Genomic DNA, 22,111 nt, shown 5'->3' with positions numbered 1-22,111 from the left:
GAGGCTAGCATTTTATCAAATTTCCTTCTTCTCTTTCCATTCCCAGAAGCATCCACAATCCTGAAGATGGTATGTATCATTCTAGGGTGTGTCTTTTCAGTTTTACTATGTATGAGTCCATAAATAATATACAGCATCCCACTATGGTTAGGAAATTATACTGCATCTGACTTTTTGGATTTATCTACTTAGATCTCTAACTTATTTTTGAGAATTAATATTATGTTTGTGAGATTAATCTCTTGTGGTAAAATAATTTTAGATTATTTATTTGAACAATTGAATGGTTTCAATTCAATGGTTTATTTGAACAATTGAATGGTTTATTTGACAAATTGACAATGGTTTATTTAACAATTCAATGGTTTATTTGAACAATTGAATGGTTTCAATTCAATTGAACAATTGAATTCCTTTTTATGAATAGGTCCTCATTTATGTGTTTTCCTACTCAAGGATAATACATTTTTATCAAAAATTTTTTTTTTTTTGAGATGGGGTCTTGTTCTGTCACCCTGGGCTAGAGTACAGTGGCATCATCACAGTTTACTACAACCTCAAACTCCTGGGCTCAAGCAATTCTACTGTCTCAGCCTTCCAAACAGCTGGGACTACAGGCGAGTGCCATGACACCAGGCTGTTTTCCTATTTTTAATAGAGATGGGGTCTCACTCTTGCTCAGGCTGGTCTCAAACTCCTGACCTCAAGTGATCCTCTCCCCTTGGCCTCCCAAAGTGCTGGTATTACAGGCATGAACCACTATTGAGCCATTGAGCGTGGCCTGGCTATTTTTCAGATTTGTGCACATTCAACTTTCCGAGGTGTTATTGATGCTTTCCACAATGGTTCTGCATTTCTATATCCACAAACAATGAGTGAGAGAGCTTCTAGCTCACTCCATGACCTTGCTACCCTTTGATTTTGATGTCTTATTCTGCTAATACCAACAATTTTCAAAGTATCTTCTTCCTGGCTCTGAAAAAATCTTCACTTTCTCATTGCCCCACCTCCCTACTCTACCAAACTAGCTAGAAAACTGGAGATAACTCTCAGAAGTGACTTTCAACTCCAATCTTCTAGATTTTGTGCTAAAAGCCATAAATTGGAAACCATTATCAACCAGTAAAAATGCCAAGGAATTAGTAGGATATCAAAGTAAAAGGTGAAAGTGTACAAATCAGAGGACCTTTTCTATTTACATTCATCCAGAGGTCCACCTCAACCAGCCCACTTACCTTAAAAACTACAGAGTAACAAGGAGAGGTCCCCTTTCCCAATTAAGTCATGAGCAGTAACTGAAGAAGTCAGATGACATAATATATATTACAGTATATGTAATACTTGCATCCCATATATGGTGGGCAAGTAAGGCCCACCAGCCACGTCTCAGTGCCTCAGTTCCTCATGAATTTTAGAAGGTTGTTGTGAGGATTATATGAATTAACACATGTAAAGCCCCTAGAACGGTGACTGGCACATAATATATTCAACTAAAATGTGAGATATCATTATTATTACTTGAAAAAACGGTGTTGTAGTCTAATAATGGTGGGATGGCATGTTAACACTAAACAGAATTCTTTACTGCAATAGACTGTAGGACTTTACTGCAATAGACTTTACTCCAGTAGACTTTAGGATCCTCCAAAGAGAAATCTATGTACAGGGTTACCTGAAGTACTTTCATCATGGGATTCTTTTCTTGGAAAGAAACACATAGTATTAGTGTTCTACATATCAACACACTTTTGGACATGCTGCTCTAGAGGACAGAACTAGAGGGTGGCATTGGCCAAGGGATGCCAGATGCCTTCTGGTATCCACAGCCACCACCTCACTAGCCCAGTCTGGCCTCTGCCGCTCTGGCGCCGGCCCCGTGGGACTTGAGCACGCTCTCTCTGCTGTCTAAATAAGTCAAACCTGCCTGGAACCAAGACTGAGTTTCACCATTTGAGATGCCTTTCAGGAAGGCAAGGAAAAATTTGGGGAGGGCAATCAATAGGCTGGTATTTCCTTCTGCCTGCCTGCCTACCAGGACATCACCCCTCTGTGTTTTTAGGATGAAGCAAAACACAGTCACTGTTAAAAATATGGACTTTCTGATCAACTTGAGTTCTGTCTCTGCTTCCTTTAGTTCACTGACCTTAAGACATCTATATAGTAAAGATAATAAAATAGCCTGCTTCCTTGGCTGTCATAAGGAGCAAACACAGGTGTCAAAAGGAGATAACATAGGTGAAGAAACTCCCAAACTGTACCTGGCCCATGGTAAAAGCTCAGTAAATAAGCATTGCTGTCAGCAGCAGCACTACCATAGCCATCACCTCTAGAATTTTCCTAGATTATTTTATTAATATTCAAGTTAACAATCATCCCTTTTTCCATTTTATATTTGTTTTTTATATATGTATATATACATAATATATATACATATATATATCCGTAATATATATATACATGTGTGTGTGTATATATATGTGTATATCTATAAAAAAATTTTTTTTTAAGAGATAGCGTCTTACTCTGTCACCTAGGCTGGAGTGTAGTGGCTCAATCACAGTTCACTGCACCCTCGAACTCCTAAAATCCTTCCACCTCAGCCTCCTGAGTAGCTGGGACTACAGATGCGTGCCACTGCACCCAGCTAATTTTTAAACTTTTTGTAGAGATGGGGTCTTGCTATGTTCCTCAGGTTGGTCTTGAACTCCTGAACTCAAGTGATCCTCCTGCCTCAGCCTCTCAACGTGCTGGGATTATAGGCATGAGCCACCATGCCTAGCCTGTAGCTATATTTTTTAATGACAACTTTCTTTTACATTCCCTGTTAGACTTTGAACTCTTTGAAAGCAAGAACCAAATTTAATCTTTATTTTTTTCCTGAGCCACAGAATTTACAATCCAAGACTACTACTATGAATACTCAGTAGAAACTCATTGATTCTCTAACTGCGAGGCAGGCCCGTGAGACAACTCAGGGGCACACAGGGGATTAAGCTATGAGGATGACCTTCTTGCACCTCAGATCTGTGTGCCTCGCTGCTCTCCCAGGAAATCTCATCCTCAAAACCAATGAGGTCCTTTTTCCTTCCCCTATCGTCCCCACTCCACTCACCAACAATGGAGAGGATGACTACGACGAAGTCGAAGATGTTCCAGCCAATGGTGAAGTAGTAGTGCCTCAAGGCAAACATTTTGAGCACACACTCACAGGTGAAGAAGATTACGAAGACCAGGTTAATCCAGTAGAGGATGTTCTCCATCTGCTTGCTCTGAGTATCTGTCTCTACCATCATTGTCACCATGTTAAGGCAGATGAGCATCATGATAACAATGTCAAAGGCTTGTTGAGTGACAAGATCAAAGACGATACCTTGGATTTTGTTCTGGGGAGGGAAGGAAAGATACAAAAAGATTTATGAAAGCCTTTCCAAGCAGACCTGTTGAAGCTGCCACTTGGTTCATTGAAGTTCTCTCTGCCTTCTGCTCTGTGACACTGGCCAGCTCTCTATGCTGCTTTACCAGCAGCATGGATTGAGACCAACATCAGTTTACCTTGCCAAGAGTTTTCTAAAGTTGCCACACTTCTTCTCTCTCTTTTTTAGAGACAGGGTCTCACTCTGTCTCTGTCACCCAGCCTAGAGTGCAGTGGCATGATCATAGCTCACTGCAGCCTCTAATTCCTGGGTTCAAGTAATCTCCTGGCCTTGGCCTCCCAAGGTGCTGGGATTATAGGTGTTAGCCACTGTGCCTCCCTCCCCTCCCCTGATATTTTTTTTCCAAGTACCTAGGCACTTGGGCTGGTGCTCATTTTCAGGATTACTTTAACTTGGTGGTTTTCAAACTGTTCTGTAAAACTCTAGGGTGTCTTTTCCCTTAGAAGTTGGTGAGGTAGGTGTGCCTGGAGTAGGGTATGGGAGTAGGTGGGGAAAACACTCTGGAACTCCAACTCTTGATTCTAAGAAAGTAGCTCTACTTTTATTTCTATGAATCAGACTGTCTGGTAAGCTTTTATATTAAAGGTTCTGTTGTTTTTTGCTTTTGTTTTTTAAAGTTGCTAAATTAAAGTTACAGAAGGAATTTTGAGCATGGCTTTTGGGGGTTATGTCCCACCCAGCTGGGTAGGTTGCTTCAGAGCAGAGGATCTCCTCTGAAACCAAAGAACCACCACCAACAGGGCAGTAAAGCAGAATCTCAGCCCCTAAATTTGTTTTACAAAAGGCTCAGTTTAAGAGAGGAAATCCAGGCACCAGACTCTCCTAGTTTTACCCTTTTCTGCTCCCACAAATAGCCAGAAGCAATTAGCTTCCAGACACAGCCTGCAAAGACCTACCTGTGGAGTAGAGAAGTTGAAAAAATATGAACAAATCCCATGGTAGAAGAGAGCAGCTTTCATTGTCATTTTCCTTTGTTTATTTTTTATTGTCTCTCAAAACATCTTTCTAACAGGCTAGGGCCAATGTGGTTAACATGCTGACTCTTGGCTGCTTCCCAAAGAAGGCTCAGAGGACAGGTCAAGGACTCATAAATATTAATAAAAGCCATCCCATTCCTTAATCCCCATTTTTCTGCTGTCTTACTCAGATCTTTTGGACTGGTGTCAAGAAGAGGATTGGTGGGCACCAGTAAGAGATCACTTATGTTTCCTCTCCTTTGCAGTAACTCTAGCAGTGCCTTCTCCATTTGGGTTCTCACTATGCCCTCAGCCTACTTACCAAGGGACGTGGAATGGGTTTCTGTGGTTTCTTTGAGCCCAGCTTTTTCATGGCATTGTAGTACTTCTTTTGTTCCTCGGTCATGAAGATGTCCTGACCTCCGAAGTAAAGGAGGAAAAAAGAGAACAATTACAACTGGCTCTCACATGCTATGGGTTTGGATCTAAGGTTGAACACTGAGAACTGAGGGAGACCTATCCCCTTTCCTCTACATAGGTCAGTTTAGCTAATGGCTGTCCCAGAGTGAGGTAGGCCTGGGACAATTATTCTAACTCAAAGAGATCTCTGCCCTTGTTTTTAGCTCAGGATTTCTAAGATCTGACGGTCACCAGGTGGAAAGGAAATGGATTGTCCAGTAACAGACCCTCATGGAAGGGAGCTGTGACTCTGAAGACAGTCATGTCTCACAGTCTCATAACATTTTTTTGGCCCATTTTCCTGATAAAGTCTAGAAAAACTGTGTTAAAATAAAAGAATCTTCAAGTCCTGGCTAATGGTCCATTTACTTTAGACAATATTCAAAACTGAGACGTTCTGGTGCAAGAAAGCAATTTGGAGGGTTTCTTAGAGTTTGCTGGGACAGACTTGACTTACAAAATGAATAACAAGAGCAATCTTTTCAACTTGCTTTGCAAAAATTGTTAACCTCCCGGGACAAGTAAGGCAGTAAATTTTCTAAGGATGGTCTCTCAAACCCCAAATTGCTAGTGGTGCCCAGGGATTAACATGGATAAGGACAAGTCTAGACAATTTCTACTTCTCGCTACAGCTATTCGTCTGTTTCTTTTCTTTTCACCTCTGTTACTTAGAGATACTCTCTGACCTTACCTCCCTCTGGTGAGAGAACAAAACCAGTCATAGGCCTCAGGAATAAAAATTTACTAGTAAATGTGGTAAACCACATGATGCAAAACCCAGCCCCAAACAGAACAAGTTGGTTAGGGCTAGTGTACAGTAGGGCCAGGGCCAAAGTGAGGTGATGATACGGATTTTAGAGAAAGAAAGTGGGGCATTTTCTCTCTAGAGATAAGGACAGAAGTGCCTCTTCTGGGTTGACTACAGCAATGAGGGGAGGAGACCTATCTTTTTCTTTTGTTGATTGAAGTTATCAATGATGACACCAATGAACAGGTTCAGGGTGAAGAAGGAGCCGAAGATGATGAAGATCACAAAGTAGATGTACATGTAAATGTTGTCCTCATACTTAGGCTGCTCATCAGGCTGTAAAAGGACAGGAAAAAAGGACAGGAAAAAAGGAATGGAGTTAGCTCCCAGTTTGGGGATCAGGTGGGTGATTCTGACATGCCAAGGACATCAGCCATAACTCTGAGCACTTGAGCTGCTAAAGAAACTGGGGTGGAGCCCTAGATTCTTTCTACCTGCCTCCTTCTCCACACTGGCACAGGCTGCCCTGAGAGGGCACAACTCCTGCCCTGACTTATGTGGAGAACATGCAAATCATGAGGCAAGAGGGAGGGAGAGCTGTTTGCTAGGAGCCACATTTTTACTCTAGAGCAGGGCTAAAGCATAGACAGCTCTACTGAAGCCAAGCAGAAATCAACAGACTAATCATCTAGAGCCAGTGTAAGACGGGGTGACTTCCTATAAAGAGGAAAATGATCTATAATCAATAAGACAAATAGTAAATGTTCCAAATAGAAAGTACAACTCCTCCATTCCCACTCCTCCCTCCCTCCCTTTTTCTTTCTCGGTGGGATGCTGCCTGCTTTTTAACCATCTAAGGTTTGTGTTTCCACCATGTATACCCTTACCTTTCGGGAATCTACAGCAGCATACATGATGTCCATCCAGCCTTTGAAGGTCGCCTGGCAAACAGAGCCAGTGATTAGACTGTGCCTGTTAGGGAGTGGGTGGGGGTCTGTGCAGCGGCCCGAAAGGCCAGTATCAGATTCAGTGACAACACACGACAGGGAGTCTGGGCATGGCCTCACTTAGACATAGAATTTTCTATTTATTAATACAGGTCCCAAGGGAGCTTTGTGTAAGTACCTGAAGATAATATCAAAGTTTGGCAAAGAAACATGCTGATAGCTGGGCACAGTGGCTCACGCCTGTAATCCTAACACTCTCAGAAGCTGAGGGGGGAGGATCACTTGAGGTATGGAGTTTGAAACCAGCCTGAGCAAGAGCGAGATCATGTCTTTACTAAAAATAGATTAGCAGAGCATTGTGGTACACTCCTGTAGTCCCAGCTGCTTGGGAGGCTGAGGCATGAGGATCACTTGAGCCCAGGAGGTTGAGGTTGCAGTGAGCTATGATGATACCACTGCATTCTGAGGTGACACAGCAAGACTTTGTCTCAAAAAAAAAAAAAAAAAAAAAAAGAAACATGTTGGTCATTGGATCAATGCTTTATGAAAGGTCTTTAAAATGGGCCTGAGACGGCTGCCTAAAGCAAGGGCAAACTCATATTTATGAATGAATGGCAGGAATTTACTGAAGGTGCTTAGAACTTAGCCCTCCACTGAGCAGTCATTTTTAAAATAGGTATTAAGCAATGGAAGTCTAAAAAAATTAACAGTTGCATTAAGAAAAAAACCACAAAGTCAGAACTTATCCCCTATGAATACCCACCCACATATGTAACCTATGTAGTGGCAATATTGGCTTTATCCTTGACAGTTCCTTCCCAATTCTATTCCTTGGGTCTACCCTATCTAGCCTGACTTTGGAAACAAATATGGATAACTAATTTACTATTCTTAGTATTTTATTTACTCAACTAGAATCTAAGCTTTTTCAGGGTGTGGGAAGTTCTTTTTCCATCTGATGGCCCCAGTGCTGTACTGTTGAGCACAGTGCCTTGCACATGGGGGGACTCTGTGACTACCACATTTGACTGGTTTGTTAATGTGCACTGGTTTTATGGAGCTTCTCCAGTTCAGATTCCATCTGTGGGTCTAATTTCTTGAACTGAGATAGAATAGCAAAAAAGCTTTGGGGTGAAATAAACTACTGCTCATTCCATGAACTTTGCTTTCTATTACAAGCTGATAGTGAGTGTTACTATGTGTAAATTTAGGTTGAGAGCTTTACCTGCATTACTGCATTTGGTACTCCCAAGAATTGTATGATACAGGCATGGTAATAATAGTAACAAAAATACATAATAGAAATTTCCATTAATTGAGCACTGCTACGTGCTGGGGATTGTGCTAAGAAATTTAAAAAAATCACGAATCCTCTTAATGACCATAAAAGATATTATCTATGTTTAATAGATGAAGAAACAAAGAGTCCGAGAGGCTGAATAATTTGTCCAAAGTTACATATCCAATAAATATCAGAATGTGGCTCAAATCTGCATCTGTCTGATTCCAAAGCTATGAGTTTTCATTGCATCGTACTGTCTTGTCAAATATTCCAAACATTTGGCGAGAGGAAGAGAAAATGAGGCATGAAGGCATGAAATCAGGCAAAAGAGAATTATCTGCATAATTAAAATAAATCCCTTCCTACTGTGACATATTAGTTTGAGGCCTTTCTCTGGGGTGGAGCTTATGTAAGTATGGCATCAACACACTGCTGTATTCTTTTCTTTAGTTAACTTTAATGTAGCTAGTATGTAGTATTACTCTGGTCCATCAAAATTGCCATTGCTTTTTATTTTTGTCTATGCACTTATCTTCTTGATTTTTTTTTTTTGTTTTTCTCTTTAATTACACACTCTGGGGAGAGAACGCGATATTGCCACCACTTTATTACACTGCAGGACTCTTTATTTGTTGCTGAGTGGCGCTCTGCTCCTAAGCACAACGAGAGATTCCCTTTGAATGGGATCTTATAGAAGTCAGAGAATACTCAGGAAAGGTGTCTCTCTGAAACCGGATTGAGAAATAACATTGGTCTCTTGGACTTACTGAGAATGATCCTGTTTCTGGAAGGAGGGTTGAGAAGAAACCAAGTGAGCTTTTTGCTAGCTGCCTGAATTGCACAGAACTGAAAAAACAACAATACTTACCACTTGAAGAAGGGCTAGATATCCTGCCCCAACATTGTCAAAGTTGATTTTCACATTCTTCCATCTGATCTCTGTATTGTTCCCCTCCATGAGCTTTTCACACTCAGTTTTATTGTTGACCTCTTCGATTTCAAATCGGATTTCAGAAGTCTCATTAAAGCAGTAGTGGTACTTTCCCGCAAACAGGTTAACACCCATGATGCTGAAAATCAGCCAGAAGATGAGACACACCAGCAGCACATTCATGATGGAGGGGATGGCGCCCACCAAGGCATTCACCACCACCTGCATTGGAAGGGGGAGGTTGCTGAGTGTTGTGAAGAAATGGGGGCAGGTGCATTTTTTTGCTTTCCAGGGGGGGAATGGCATTGTATGGCTTGTTCTGCTATGGAAACATTATGTTCCCTTTGGAATTAGAGTAACTGGTCAGATCCGTAAGTTGAACCCCAAATTTCTAAGTCTAGGAACTGTATTTTAAGGAATTTTAGTAAGTTACATCTTCATTTCAACTAACAAAAATTCCTCTGCCCAAGCTGACCTTGATCTCTCTTATGCACCAACCTGGGACTGAAAAAATTATTTCTTAGTCCAGTCTCCCTCTTCCTCAATTCATAAAATATGCTCCCATGGGAAAATCTGAGTAACTTTACTAGTTGCCTTTCAACAGACATTCCCCCTCTGAAAAACAAGGTATGATTATTCAAAATCACAGAGAACTACCCTTTGGGGTTAGCAGAAAATCAGTCAAAAGTACATGACGTCTCTTAAGACTATGCAAGGCCAATTATCTTATTTCAGGCAATAGCCGAGCATGCATATTGTGCAGGCTCAAGAAAAAAAAAAGCTATATTCCCTCTACCAAACAGTATAAAATAAAATCTGAACAAATGTGCTTTTCACTCAACGTTCATTATTCTTCTTCAGCCTTTTTTTTTCTAACTTTATGGGCTTCTATATCTAAGAGATGCTCCCTGCTTGGCTAATACTGACGTCTCTGCTCAATCCAGGGCTTGATTCCACTCTTCACCATATATTAGAAATAGGAATGAGGTAAGGTTCTTTGGGAGAGTTTAGATTAGCCCATCACTGCTCTTGAAAGTCAAAAATTGGCATATTGTTAAAAGTCACTGACTACAGTAAGCTCAGGAATGAAAAAGAAATCAAAGGAAAAATTCCTTAGGAATTAAAGTTTCTGGGTTGCTTTTTAACTTTGCTTTATACTATTGGTGAGAGTAGCTGGACAGCACTTCCACTGTTGTAGCAGTTTTCACTAGATTAGTTCAAAGTGCTTATAGAAACATTTCAGGTGGTGGGACAGAAAACAAGGCTGGTTTTCATTTCTGTCCTCTCACTTGCTGTTGTCTTAAGCAGGACTACTAGGTCCAGAAAGGTTACCCTAATATGGGAGGAATGTTTCTTCCTTTTTCTAATCCTAAGGGGATTAATGGAGCTAAAGTAAAGACACCAGATATAAAGGAAGTTTGCCTTCTCCTGATGTTTTTTTCAAAGGAGGTGACAAGTATCACCATGTCCCTGCATCAGTTTTTCAGTGCAGGTAAGAGACATGAGTGGCTGCCAACTAGCACAGCACAGAAAGGGTGAAAGGGTCATGCTGTGCAAGAAATGCCAGGGGACAGCTTTAGGTTTGGATTTTCCTTATCTTCTGTTTTTGCTTTAGACTGCATGGGAACCCATGGGAACACCTGGTTGTAAAGAGCTACCTCTTCTGTCTTATATTAATATAAAAAAGGCAATGATATTCTGCTAAGGAGTCACTCTTCTTTTTAGATTAAAATATTCATTTTGTGTTTCTCCAATTCATATATGAAGGCCTTTAGATTGAGAGGTAGTTATTTCTTAATTCTCAGACCAAGAAATCTCTTCTAGATCTGATCGCTGTCATTAGTATAAAATATTTATTACTTTATTAATCATTCATTACTTTGAGTAAGGAAAGCCAGAATATCTGAAATCTAGAAAATCTTCAGTGTTATTCTGGAGAATGATATTCATATTTATTTATTTATTTATGACTAAATTTGTTAGGCATTCAGATTGGAATTTACCTCCTCATTCACCCTTTGGCGGGAGCACTAAAAAGCAATGGAATGTGCAAAAGAACAGGTAAACGGAGGATGATCCACAAATGGAATAATCATTTCTCAAAGAATAGAGAGTAGATTATGTGAAGATTCAAAAACTCAAGTCTATGTGACAGCATTGTACAGCAGAGCTTGGTGAGAGATCATAACCTTCTGGAAAACCATTACAAATGTGCAGTAGGGAAGCAGGTCCCCAAAGACTTGAAACCTAGAAATGTGGCTTTTTAATCTCAATTCAGAACCTACTTCCTCTAGGAACTCTTCTGATTATACGTAGAATAATCTTAAACTTCTACTCAAACCCAGTTGAAGCTGTCCTAGATAGTGTCTATGTATTATAGTTAAATATGGGGTAATATTTACAGCAGGGAAGAAAAATTACCTAATTGACTAACTGATCTCTTTGATCTTTTATACTCAAATCTGATCAAAGAAATCAATATACAACAGTATCTACTGAGCCTTGTTCTCTGAAATGACATAAAAATACTACAGGTTTTACAGAATTTTTAAGACACAAATGTTTTCTTTACTAATCATAACCAAGGAAAACTTTTTACCTTAGTTTTATGAATAAAACAGAAAACAGAATTGATGAAATTTACTAGTAATTCTTCCTTGCTGTGAACATTAGCTGCAATATGTTAAATAGAAATTATTTAACTGGGCTCCATATAGAATTGTCGTTGTGCTGTTATTCACAGCAACCAAAAGGAAAGAAACCAAACTTCTCATTTTGAACTCTCACACTAAAGATATAAGTGATAATTCAAGTTTCCATTGATAGTCATTTAATAAATTAGATCTCCTCTCTACTAACTCTCTAGTTATTCTACTTTGCCTTTAATTATGATGAAATTCATTATTGTTAAAAACTAGATATGGAAATATTACTCAAAGCTAGGTTCTAGTAATCGTTAAGAAGTTATTTTTCAATGCAAGTTTATACTTAGCAATTGAAACAAATCCCACTTAACTGATGATAAAATTCCAATGTATACAAATTCTTACAGTATTTTTGTCTTCTCTATGATGCCTAGGACATTACTGTTGCTCATTATACTATAAAATGTCAATACTATAAAATGTCAACTAGCTTTTAATATCTGGCAGAGGGAACATGGCTTTAATGGACAACTATATATTGACAATCAACAAAAATGCATGCATGTTTCATAGCAATACTATTATATACCCTTAAAAATTTAATAGCACAGCAAATTCTTTAAATGAAGATTACTATGGAGGAGAGAAAAGCAAAGAACTACATTAAGTATTCCTTTGCCAACAGCATGAGTGCTTCAATTTTCTGGTCTTTGGTTTGAGGAAGAAGAGAGGAGACTGAAGTCAGTGTTCCAGGACAGGCTCAGGTCTACGCTCCCTCTCAAGTGGAAGGTCTGAGCCCATGATTGGAGCAGCACAGTGACAGTTAAGCCCATCTGCGTGGATGGTGTTCAGATTAAATTTTTCTAAGGGTAATCTCTCAAATGGTGGCATGTAGAAGAATCCAAACCAAAGAATAAAAAACATGCCCCCACAGAAAAATGACATTTAAATAAAACATATGTACCTATTTCTGTTTATTACTAGGGAACTTAACTATAAGCTTAGCCAGATTCACTCTTTTTTTCCTGCAGTTCCTCTTCCACAGAAGGGCTGGATCCCTGAGTTCTCTCCGCCTGCCCAACTGGCCATGGTCAGTACTGCTGGCTGACTGGAGTCAACCAAATGAGGTGGCACTACTGTACTAAACTTTCCTTTACTGAGTGCTTATTGTTTTAAATTCCAGCTTTGGGTTCAAACTTGTTCTTGCCCATATTATCTTATTTGAAAAAACACTTTGATGTAGCTGCTTTTCAAATAAAACTTTCTACTGTTCTGATCATTCATTCTGGACCTCTGGACTGCTTGGAAGTTGGTAAGTAAACATTTTTGAGGGAATGGAAACTGAGGGTCCAGGGAAGGTGGGGAAAGGAGCAGCAGCTAAAGGGAAAAGGTGTGGCTACTGAAAGGACTCCCACATCCAGGTTATTCAAATAACTGCCTCAGGAGCAAATTGGCTTCAGCTGATCAAGGAGAACTGTCTGCTACAGGGACAGGACCGACAGTAATGACATCTAAGTGGAAAAAGTAACAAGTATCAGCTGGGCATTTTTTTTTGTGTGTGGGGGAAATGTATGCTTTACCAATCTCCTTTTAGGAGATCCAGGATCACTGCTAGGGCATGTGGAGAGTCACAGACTAGTGTGCTCAGGTACAATGTTATAAGTATTGACTTCAGCAGACTTTTAGTTGTATCTTGTCCTCAGTTTTTCAGTTGCCAAAGTGCATTATCAACTCTATAACAAAACTAGCATGATTTATTAAAAAATTTAACTAATCTCTTCTGAAAATTGTGCAAAGGTGGGGGAAATAGAGAAGAGCATTTTAACCATATTTTCAATCACACCATGGCCATCTACACCACTGAGTCCTGTGCTATATATTCTCTCTTCCTACATTTAGCCTGAGCATAACAATGACCTTACTGCACAGTCTAAAACCTCTCTTGGCCAGGTGTGGTGGCTCACGCCTGTAATCCTAGCACTCTGGAAGGCTGGGGCAGGAGGATCGCTCAAGGTCAGGAGTTCAAAACCAGCCAGAGCAAGAGCGAGATCCCATCTCTACTACAAATAGAAAGAAATTAATTGGCCAACTAAAAATATATAGAAAAAATTAGCTGGGCATGGTAGTGCATGCCTGTAGTCTCAGCTACTCGGGAGGCTGAGGCAGAAGGATTGCTTGAGCCCAGGAGTTTGAGGTTGCTGTGAGCTAGGTTGATATCACGGCACTCTAGCCTGGGCAACACAGTGAGACTCTGTCTCAAAAAACAAACAAACAAAAAAAACTTCTCTTATCTGTGTGAGAAAGACTTAAAAATACCAAGTTAAAAAAAAATTAAATTTATACTACTGTGGAACTGCCCTTCCTGCAGATAGTTTTAGAAGGGATGCAGAAAGCTTACATGTAGTAAACCAAACTGTGACTGTGCTACAGAAGAAACATGAGTTTGTTGCAAGAAACCATTTGTATAAACAAACTAAAATAATAGAATAAAATTCTCAAGTCCTAATGCAATTTCCATTTTCCTGTACAACTGTGGGTGGCTTCATGGAATACTGGCCAGGGATTACAGATGAGGAATGAATGAAGCAGCACTGTCCTGGTATCTTGTTTCTCCAATCAGTCTTTGCTTCATGTGGACTGTTGCAACAGTTTAATTTTTATTCCTACATTCTGATATTTGCACATTTAAAAAAATATCCTCTGGTTTGCTCTCCTGCATGTATTCAACATCTGAATTGAAATGAGTTTTCTTGGTCTCGTTAAGTATAACAGACCTCTCTGATTATCATAGGACAACTATTACCACCAAAGCCAGTTGCCCACTTGATTTTAGGAAATTGACTTTGTGTGTGTGTGTGTGTGTGTGCGTGCACATGCACGTACATAAACACACAATTATTTAAACCAAAACAGACAAGAAAAAGGCACCAAAAAAAGGTACCTTGTTTCTAAGTTGGCAGGGTAACAACACCCTGTGCTAGTTGGATTTGGGTGGAGTATCACCAAAGCAGGAATAGGAGGTATCGAGAAATTTCAAGAGAACTAGCTCATATTCAGTCATCTAGCATCATACCTGGTTGTTGTTTTAACAGTGTTACGATAGGGGACCATATAGCATGGGCAGAGGGGTTGGGGTGAGGAGGAAAGCTTTGCTATCAGACAGAGGCTGCCAGTCCTCGTGGGACTGGGCTGAGAACAACAAGGTGCAATAAGAGGAATCAAAATAGAAAGAAAAGCATTTCTTCTCCCAGGGTCATGCCAAATTCTGCTCCATCCCCAGTTCCAGGCCTGCCGTCATGTCTTTAAGCCTTTTCTCAGCTGCTTTCTCAGTGACTCCAAGGCCACAGTCCCCACCTGACTGATACCCCTGCACAGCACACTCCCTGCCTGAAGCCTGTGCTTTTCAGTGGGCCGGTGAGTTACAATTCCCCTTCTTTGCACCTGGTGATTCTCCCTATTAAATCAACAGCCCAGAAAGCCGCCCCAAGTGCTACAGGTAAGCCAGCCCAAATGAGAATAGCCAATGTTAACATGTTCTGCGATGGCATGTTGTGGGGGGGTGGGGCCAATATTAATGTGATGAGGCAGCTTAATGCAGCTCCCCTTTGCATGGGGCAGGTGCAGGGGAGAAAGAGTGGAGGATCAAATCAGCAGCTGCATCACAGAATTGTGTTTGAATGATCTTTCCACCATGTGATCAGTTCTAGCATGCTTAAACAGTTTCCATTGGCATGCAGAAGGATCAGCTGCTCTTAGTATCTTACCCTCATCCCTTCAAATCGTGATAAGGCTCTTAAGGGTCTCAAAGCTCTTAGGGTCCTAAGGGACTTTATGGCACCTAGTTCCGAGTAGCCCAGGGCATTAGCTATAAGGCTGACTAAAGAGACCTACACGGAAACAGAAGAGAAAAACAAAAACAAAAAAAGGAAACACACACACACACACAAAAAAAAAAAAAAAAAAAAAGAGAAAAAAGAAAAAGAAAGAGGTTCCAGAGTGTTAGAATAAAGCCCCTAGCACTGATTACACAGGTTGGGCCCCCCCCAGGTAGAGGAAGTGGGTAACATCAGCTGCCTACTTCAACTTGACTCAAACGACCTGGAAGGAAAGGTGGTTGAGAGAGGCAGAAGAAAAAACACAAAGGGAAGAGAAGGTGGAAGAACATACATACAAGTTGGAAAAGGGAAGAGGCTGGAGGGAGAGGGAGAGAATGAGGAAGTTCCACTGGCAGGAGAGGAGCCTGAACAGATGACAAGAGCCTTACCCTCGCCCTTTACAGTCTCTGCAGCTCCCAGAAGTTCCCATTAAATTAAGGCAGACAAATTTAATGGTACCTATGGAAAAGAATACAGATAAATACACATACTCCACACAAGCTGCCCCCTCCTCAGCTCATTCACCATTGGATTTCCAACAGGGACAAGCTCTCTTACTCCTGGTTGACAAAAAACCATTTGTTTGAGAATTCGATGAGTCACTGCATCAACAACAATTGAAATATATTCAGTAAGTATCACAGATGACTTGCAGTCCCCAAGAAAAGAACCCAATGAGGAAAACTCTGACAGAATTTGGCTTCATGAGAACTCACTTAAGTCATTCTTCTATCTCTCACCTTTAACTATAATAATTCTTCCATCTTTTAACTATAACCATAACCCCTTTGTGGCCATAAGAACCTGGGTGGGTCTGGACAACTGAATCCATACTGTTTCTTATAATTCTCATTCCTTCCTTCCAGAACAGCCCCAAATGAACTGGCCTCAGGTCTATCATTTCCAGAACAATCTTCTATAACTCTCATCAGTATAATAACAGCTGGAAGAATTCTTGGAAAACATTTTTTTTTCTTTCATTTTATAGATGAGGAAATTGAGACCCATACACAGCAAGTTGCCTAGCATCACGCTGGCAGTTCTGAAGCCAGGACTAAAGACCCAAGCTGCCTGACTCCTAGGCCAGTGTGCTCTCTTCCACTGACAGAACACATCATCAGTAGGCAGTCTACGTGACAATATTCTAACAGAATTATCAGTGTCTGAACAATCCAGAGCTGAACAGATTGCCATAGTGGAGAGAAGCCTGCAGGTCTAGTCTCATAGTCAAACACTTTCCTGGTCTTCCAGAGGCAAACTTACCTTGTCCTACCAGAGCTCTCAGAGCAGTTCCCATGATGATTCCTTAACACAATACTCACTACACCTAGGGCTGCCTGGGCCTCACCCGAGACAGACAGAGAACTCTTCAGGGGAGACCAGACCTGAAAATGCCTTTAGTTGGTCAAATCCTGGAATGTTTGGGCTCTGGGTTTCTTAGAGCAGTCTTTTCTCTTATTTCACCACAAATTCTGAGCTAGGTTAAGATATCTCCATCAATAGCTCTTATTAATAAATTCCCTCTGCTGGGAAGAGGCGGCTGAAGATCTGCTTAACTTACATGGATGATATTTTGAAGCAAATTTAGAGAGAGAAAAAAAGAAACAATCTACAATTTAATTTCATTTGCTGTTTTTTTAATCTCTATCCTAGGGCTTTAATTCTTTGATTCTGTATTTCTGAACTGCACAGACACAAATTTTAAAATGAAGACATTTATAATTAAGCAGCGAGACTGGCAGTAGAAGTAGAAGGTCAACAACCTAGCAAGGGTCAGGGCAGAGCAGACTTAAATGTATCAATTTTAAAAAGGGTGTGAAGCTTGATCTACCCATGTACTCATAATCCATCAGCTTAAGTATCTCCTGTGGTGGCCTGGCAGTGTCCAAAGCAAATCTGGAAGTAAATATTCCCTATTAGGTTACCCTAATGTTCTTTGAGGAGCAGCTGGTCCAGAGTTCAATATCTGCCCAAAACAAGGGCCTCAAAAACCTTATCTAGAACATAGCAACACCAACCAATCACTTTCCCTCCATCCATCATGATCTGTAAGACTTTATATGGAAGTGTCTTTTGCCAATTCTTAACCCCAAATAATCTAAAATCGTCAGATTCTTAGTGAGGCCTCAATAGGTACTGCAGGTAAGCAATCCCATCTCAACCAAGTACTTGAGTTCAAAAGTCCCTTGTGTCAGCTTCACCTTGTGAAACTTTGCCAGGTAAAGACTGCAAGAAACCAAGCTTTGTGTGGATACAAACCCAATACAAGGCAGGAAGACCCAAGCTCTTCAGGGCAGGTGACTTATCTGATAACAAAAGGCCTATGGTGGGGAGAAGGGTGGAGGAGCTACAAAGGCCAATTCAAAGGCTCTAAACAGTTGCTGTGAAATAATCTGCTGTTCAGATGATTAATCTGGCCAACATCTCCCAAAACAAGATCAATAAGGGTCTTATCTGGGTTATTCCTGAGCAGTTGAGAGCTCTATTATAATCCCCTGAGTCTCCATGTTAAGCTCTCCCTGGAGATAATCCCAACATTGTTTAAAGTATACTTTAAGGAAAGAATCAAACTTAAAATAAAAGAAAGGAATTGAGAAGATGTCAAAATTCAGGGCATCTATGGCTGTAGGCATGGGAAAAAACATGGGTAGAGACATTAGGGAACTTTTCAAAATGATGTGAACATTTTCAAGTGGAGAATGTTTTCAGTAGTCTGAATATAGGACAAAGTGAGTGGTCTCTGAAATTTCCCATCCCTGGAACTGATACGCTGGCTAACCTCTGCATACATGGGATAAATTTCCCTGAAGAAAAGATGACACAATCTCCAGTGCAGTCAAAGACCTGAGCAAAATAAAATGTTCCTCTTTGGGAACTCACATAGCTTATAAATAAAGAGAATCAATTTTGGAAGTTATCTGAGTTATCCCCATAACTCTGAAAAGTACTCTCTGCAGATTTCAGGTGTAATAAGGAAATGAAAATCTATTAGGGAAACATGCGTGGTGATGAATAACAGATTTGGACATCAAGTCACTATGGGATGAAATGGGAGGAAGACAATCCCTCAGAGATGGTACTGAATTAGGACCTAAACACGCTGGGTGTTTCAAAATGCCAAAAGAACTAGACATTCTACTCAAATGGACAGCAAAACCTCTGAGAGTTCCTGCTGTTCAAGTGCTGGCCCAAGCCCTACTCTCCATCTACGACTCAAAAATGACAACCAGTGGAGCCACTGTGATGGGCTGGGAACGTCCCCACTTAGCACAAGCCTGCAGTCAGACCAGAGTGCCCTGGAAGCTAGTGTAAGCTCCCAGGGACTAGAGGACTTTGCCTGCCCATCTGCCTGCGATTCCTTACAGCTTCTGTGGCAAGTCTACACAGAGAATGGGATCCAGCTTATATCGTTTACTAATAACTGGTACAGAGATGTTCACAGGAACCAGTGTTAGGCCCCATAGCAATGTACTAATCCAGCAACCCCCAAAAGTTAGAGGGACTTGTGGATTATTGTCACTTGGCTATATATGCCTTATGCGTTTTACCCCCTTCTACCTAGTATAAAAAGTCATTAAAGTGTTTGCTAAATAAATGGTGATGTATAGGATTGCTGATGCTTTTAGCAGCTTATCTGAGTACCAGAGACATATGGGATACCTGATCCACATCCTCAAATTCTGGGGTAGCTCACCCCAGAGAAAAGAGGAAGAACAATTCAGGTTAGGGTAGACAGTGGAGGGAAAGGTCATGGTGGGGAAGCTTTGCTCCAAATCACAGCTTCCCTAGGGCAGCTAGGAGTGTGGTAATGGACATGTCTGTCTGAGTTCAGGTGTCCCGCCTGACTCTAGGAGGTCCTGAGGAGTTACTGTGAAATGAAGACTTAGGGCACTTCCCCTTTCTCTAGAAAGAGAGCTGGCTCAGTCTCACTTCTGTTCCCTGGGCCTGGTTATCCCAAGCCTGTTTCTTAAGTCTGAGAGCTCCAGCCTTCCCTTTATGAAAGCTAGAGGTGCTGCTACCACAGGTGGTATCAACAGTTGCTTAAAGGAGCGCTAAAATCTCTTGCTGCAAGGGTTTCACACTGGTACCCTCTGGGGCTGTACCTATTTGGTTCACTTTAAGGGCACAGGTCTCATCACTTCATTTAGGTGTATTGCAAAGGCTGTCTTTCTGAAATGGGGGGCACGAATGGGGGTACAGTGACAGCTCTGGGAAGGGTCCCTAACCATGAGAGTTGCAGACAGTGTATTGGGAAAGGAACACATTTATAGAGGAGAAATTATTACTGGTGCAGAGTGCTGGGCTCCTGTTACTTAAGAGAGTTCTATGCTGCTCAATCCTACATCCCAGGGGCACTCTATAGGTAGTTCAACATAGAGGCAATGAAATACATATTCTAAATGTACCAGTCTAGCCTCTAACCATTCCACTTTCCTGGCACTTCTCAGCCCTCAGCAGAAGTGAATTTTCCACAGGCCCTGATCCTGCAATTCCCATTCACTCTTTCTTTAAAAGGCTGATATGGCTGAAAGAAAGAAACTTTAGTTATTATATGGAATAAGAGAACAGTTATCATCATTAGTAAAACCAACAAGGACAGGTGCTGGTGGGGTGAGAAATAGTTAGATGATGCAGCTTCCAACCTGAAAAATAACATGGGAGTAAGTGGCCATCAAGCCTTGGCAATGGTCCTGGAACCTGGAGGAGAAAAGGATTTCTCAAGTTTGATGATCACTGTAGAAATGGCAATGCGTGAGAAGACGAGACTTTATTTTGGTGTGAATACCCCTATCCCTGATAAACTGACTTGTTCAGGTGAGTCTTCTATCAAGACTTGAGCTGGATAGAAGTGTTCATAGGAACAGCCAGCAGATCCCATTGCCACCTCCATCCCAGCAGCCCCCACCTCATCTTCTCACCCCTTCTTCTGGCTGCAGAAAGAGGACATCCTGCTGGTTTGGAGAAAGAAACTTCCTGTCCTGAGGCTAACAAAAAGGGGCTTTGAGACCAATGATCCCACTTCTTGCTTCTAATCTCTGACTCTAAATTAAGCCAAATCCACCAGAGTAAAGGGTTGGTCGATCAGTCCCTGGAGCAAATGAAGGGACTTCAGAGTTCCCCTTCCCAGATCTGAGTGCTATGAAAGGAACTTTACCCAAACCTACACCCACGTCTTGATCTATAACCTGGGCCCCAGGCAGCTACAGCCATTTGAAAGAAATCCCAGTTTCTGTTTCCTGCTACAGGGGTTGGAAAATAGAAAGCAGGACACGTACAGCTACGATGAGGAAGTCCAGCCAGCACCAGGCATTGGTGAAGAACTTGACAAAACCATAGGCTGTCCACTTGAGCAACATCTCCAGGATGAAGATATAGGTGAAGACCTTGTCGGCATACTCCAGGATGGTACGAATGGTCTTTCTCTGCTCAATGTAGATGTCCTCGAAGGCCTGAAAGAGAGGCAGCAGCTGTCTATCATGGTGCCAAAGGCAAGCAAGCAGCACTGATGCAATGCCAACCTCAGGCAGCTCCTCCCCACTGCTGTGGCCTATCCACCGGCTCCCTCCTTCCCTTTACTCCCTACCACACAGGGTTTACATTTTTAATACTTTTATTGAGATATAATTCACATACCATACACTTCAGCCATTTAAAAGAGCTTTTAGTATATTGAGAATTATGTATCCATCCATCATCAAAACCAATTTTAGAACATTTTCATTACGTCCAAAAGAACCCCACACACTTTAGCTGTCACCCTCTAGTCCCTCATCCCTCATAGTCCTAGCACTCACCAATCTACTTTCTGTCCCTGCAGGTTTTCCTTTTTATGGCTGAATAATATTCCAGTGTAGGGACATACCACATTTATCCATCATCAGCTGCTAGACATTTGTGTTGTTTCTATTTTTTGGCTATTGTGAACAATGCTGCTGTGAACATTTGTGTATAAGTTTTTATGTGGACAAATGTTTTCACTTCTCTAGGGTGTATGTCCAAGAATAAAATTACTGGATCCTATGGTAACTCTGTGTTTAATTTTTTCAGGAACTGCCAAACTATTTTCCAAAGTGGCTGCACCATTCCCACCAGCAGCATATGAGCGTTCCAATTTCTCCATATCCTCACCAACATGATATATAAAAGACGTGACAAAATCTTTCCTCTCTACCAGCCCCTTGACACGACAGGTAAGGGTGGAAGGTCATAGGGCTGAGAGACATTCAGGTGAAGAAAATCTTAGTACTATTTTCTTTCTCTGGAATGCATGAATGAGGCAATTCCCTGATGCAAAGGTATGAGCATTCCTATTTGCAGAGCAGTGGACTGTACAGGTGTGGTGCTAAGAGAAGGGAATTCCTAAAGCATGAGAAAAGACTGTGAGGTGGGAAAAAGGCCCCCATGATGCCAGGGGAAGTGCCTGCTCTCAACAGTACAGAGGGAAGGATAGAACTGGGCTGTCTGCAGCCTCATCTTCCAAAATGGAGGCACAGATATCAGGTGCTTCAGTTTCATCAGTGGGCAGTGGGGACCGAGGCATGGGTTCCACAGTACTCAGGGTCTCGGTATAAATAAATCCCCTTTGCTCAATGAAGAAGGCACAGCTTCCATGTCAGGCTTCCCCTTAATTCCATCTTCCCCTTAACTCCAACTCCAACTCCATCTCACCAGCTTGAATCCTGACACCTTCCTGTATAACCTTCCCCTTATTTCCCACGATCCTCTTAGTGAAAGCTGTCCTCTTTGTCTTTGGGCTTTTCTTCAATACACATCACTGCTTCTCTCAGCTTCTCCTACTGCCCTACCTCATGAATCACTGAAATTTCCCAAGGC

General features: G+C 41.4%; 1 protein-coding gene across 2 annotated transcripts in view; it reads right to left on the bottom strand.

The window, feature by feature from the left end:
- The window catches only part of SCN8A (sodium voltage-gated channel alpha subunit 8), a 177,417-nt gene that overhangs the window by 6,914 nt on the left and 148,392 nt on the right, over nt 1-22,111 (bottom strand). For both annotated transcript variants that reach the window (XM_076007281.1, XM_076007280.1), the window contains exons 20-26: nt 20,554-20,727; nt 15,167-15,289; nt 8,695-8,979; nt 6,485-6,538; nt 5,796-5,933; nt 4,713-4,817; nt 3,113-3,383 (exon numbers count right to left, since the gene is read on the bottom strand). In XM_076007281.1, coding sequence (XP_075863396.1) covers nt 3,113-3,383; nt 4,713-4,817; nt 5,796-5,933; nt 6,485-6,538; nt 8,695-8,979; nt 15,167-15,289; nt 20,554-20,727 — 1,150 coding nt within the window. The remainder of the gene's footprint in view (nt 1-3,112; nt 3,384-4,712; nt 4,818-5,795; nt 5,934-6,484; nt 6,539-8,694; nt 8,980-15,166; nt 15,290-20,553; nt 20,728-22,111) is intronic.

The sequence above is a fragment of the Microcebus murinus genome, chromosome 10, assembly GCF_040939455.1.
Source record: "Microcebus murinus isolate Inina chromosome 10, M.murinus_Inina_mat1.0, whole genome shotgun sequence".
NCBI classification, from domain to species: Eukaryota; Metazoa; Chordata; class Mammalia; order Primates; family Cheirogaleidae; genus Microcebus; species Microcebus murinus.
Note: the sequence above shows the minus strand (reverse complement) of the source record. Positions and strands in the feature narration are given on the sequence as shown.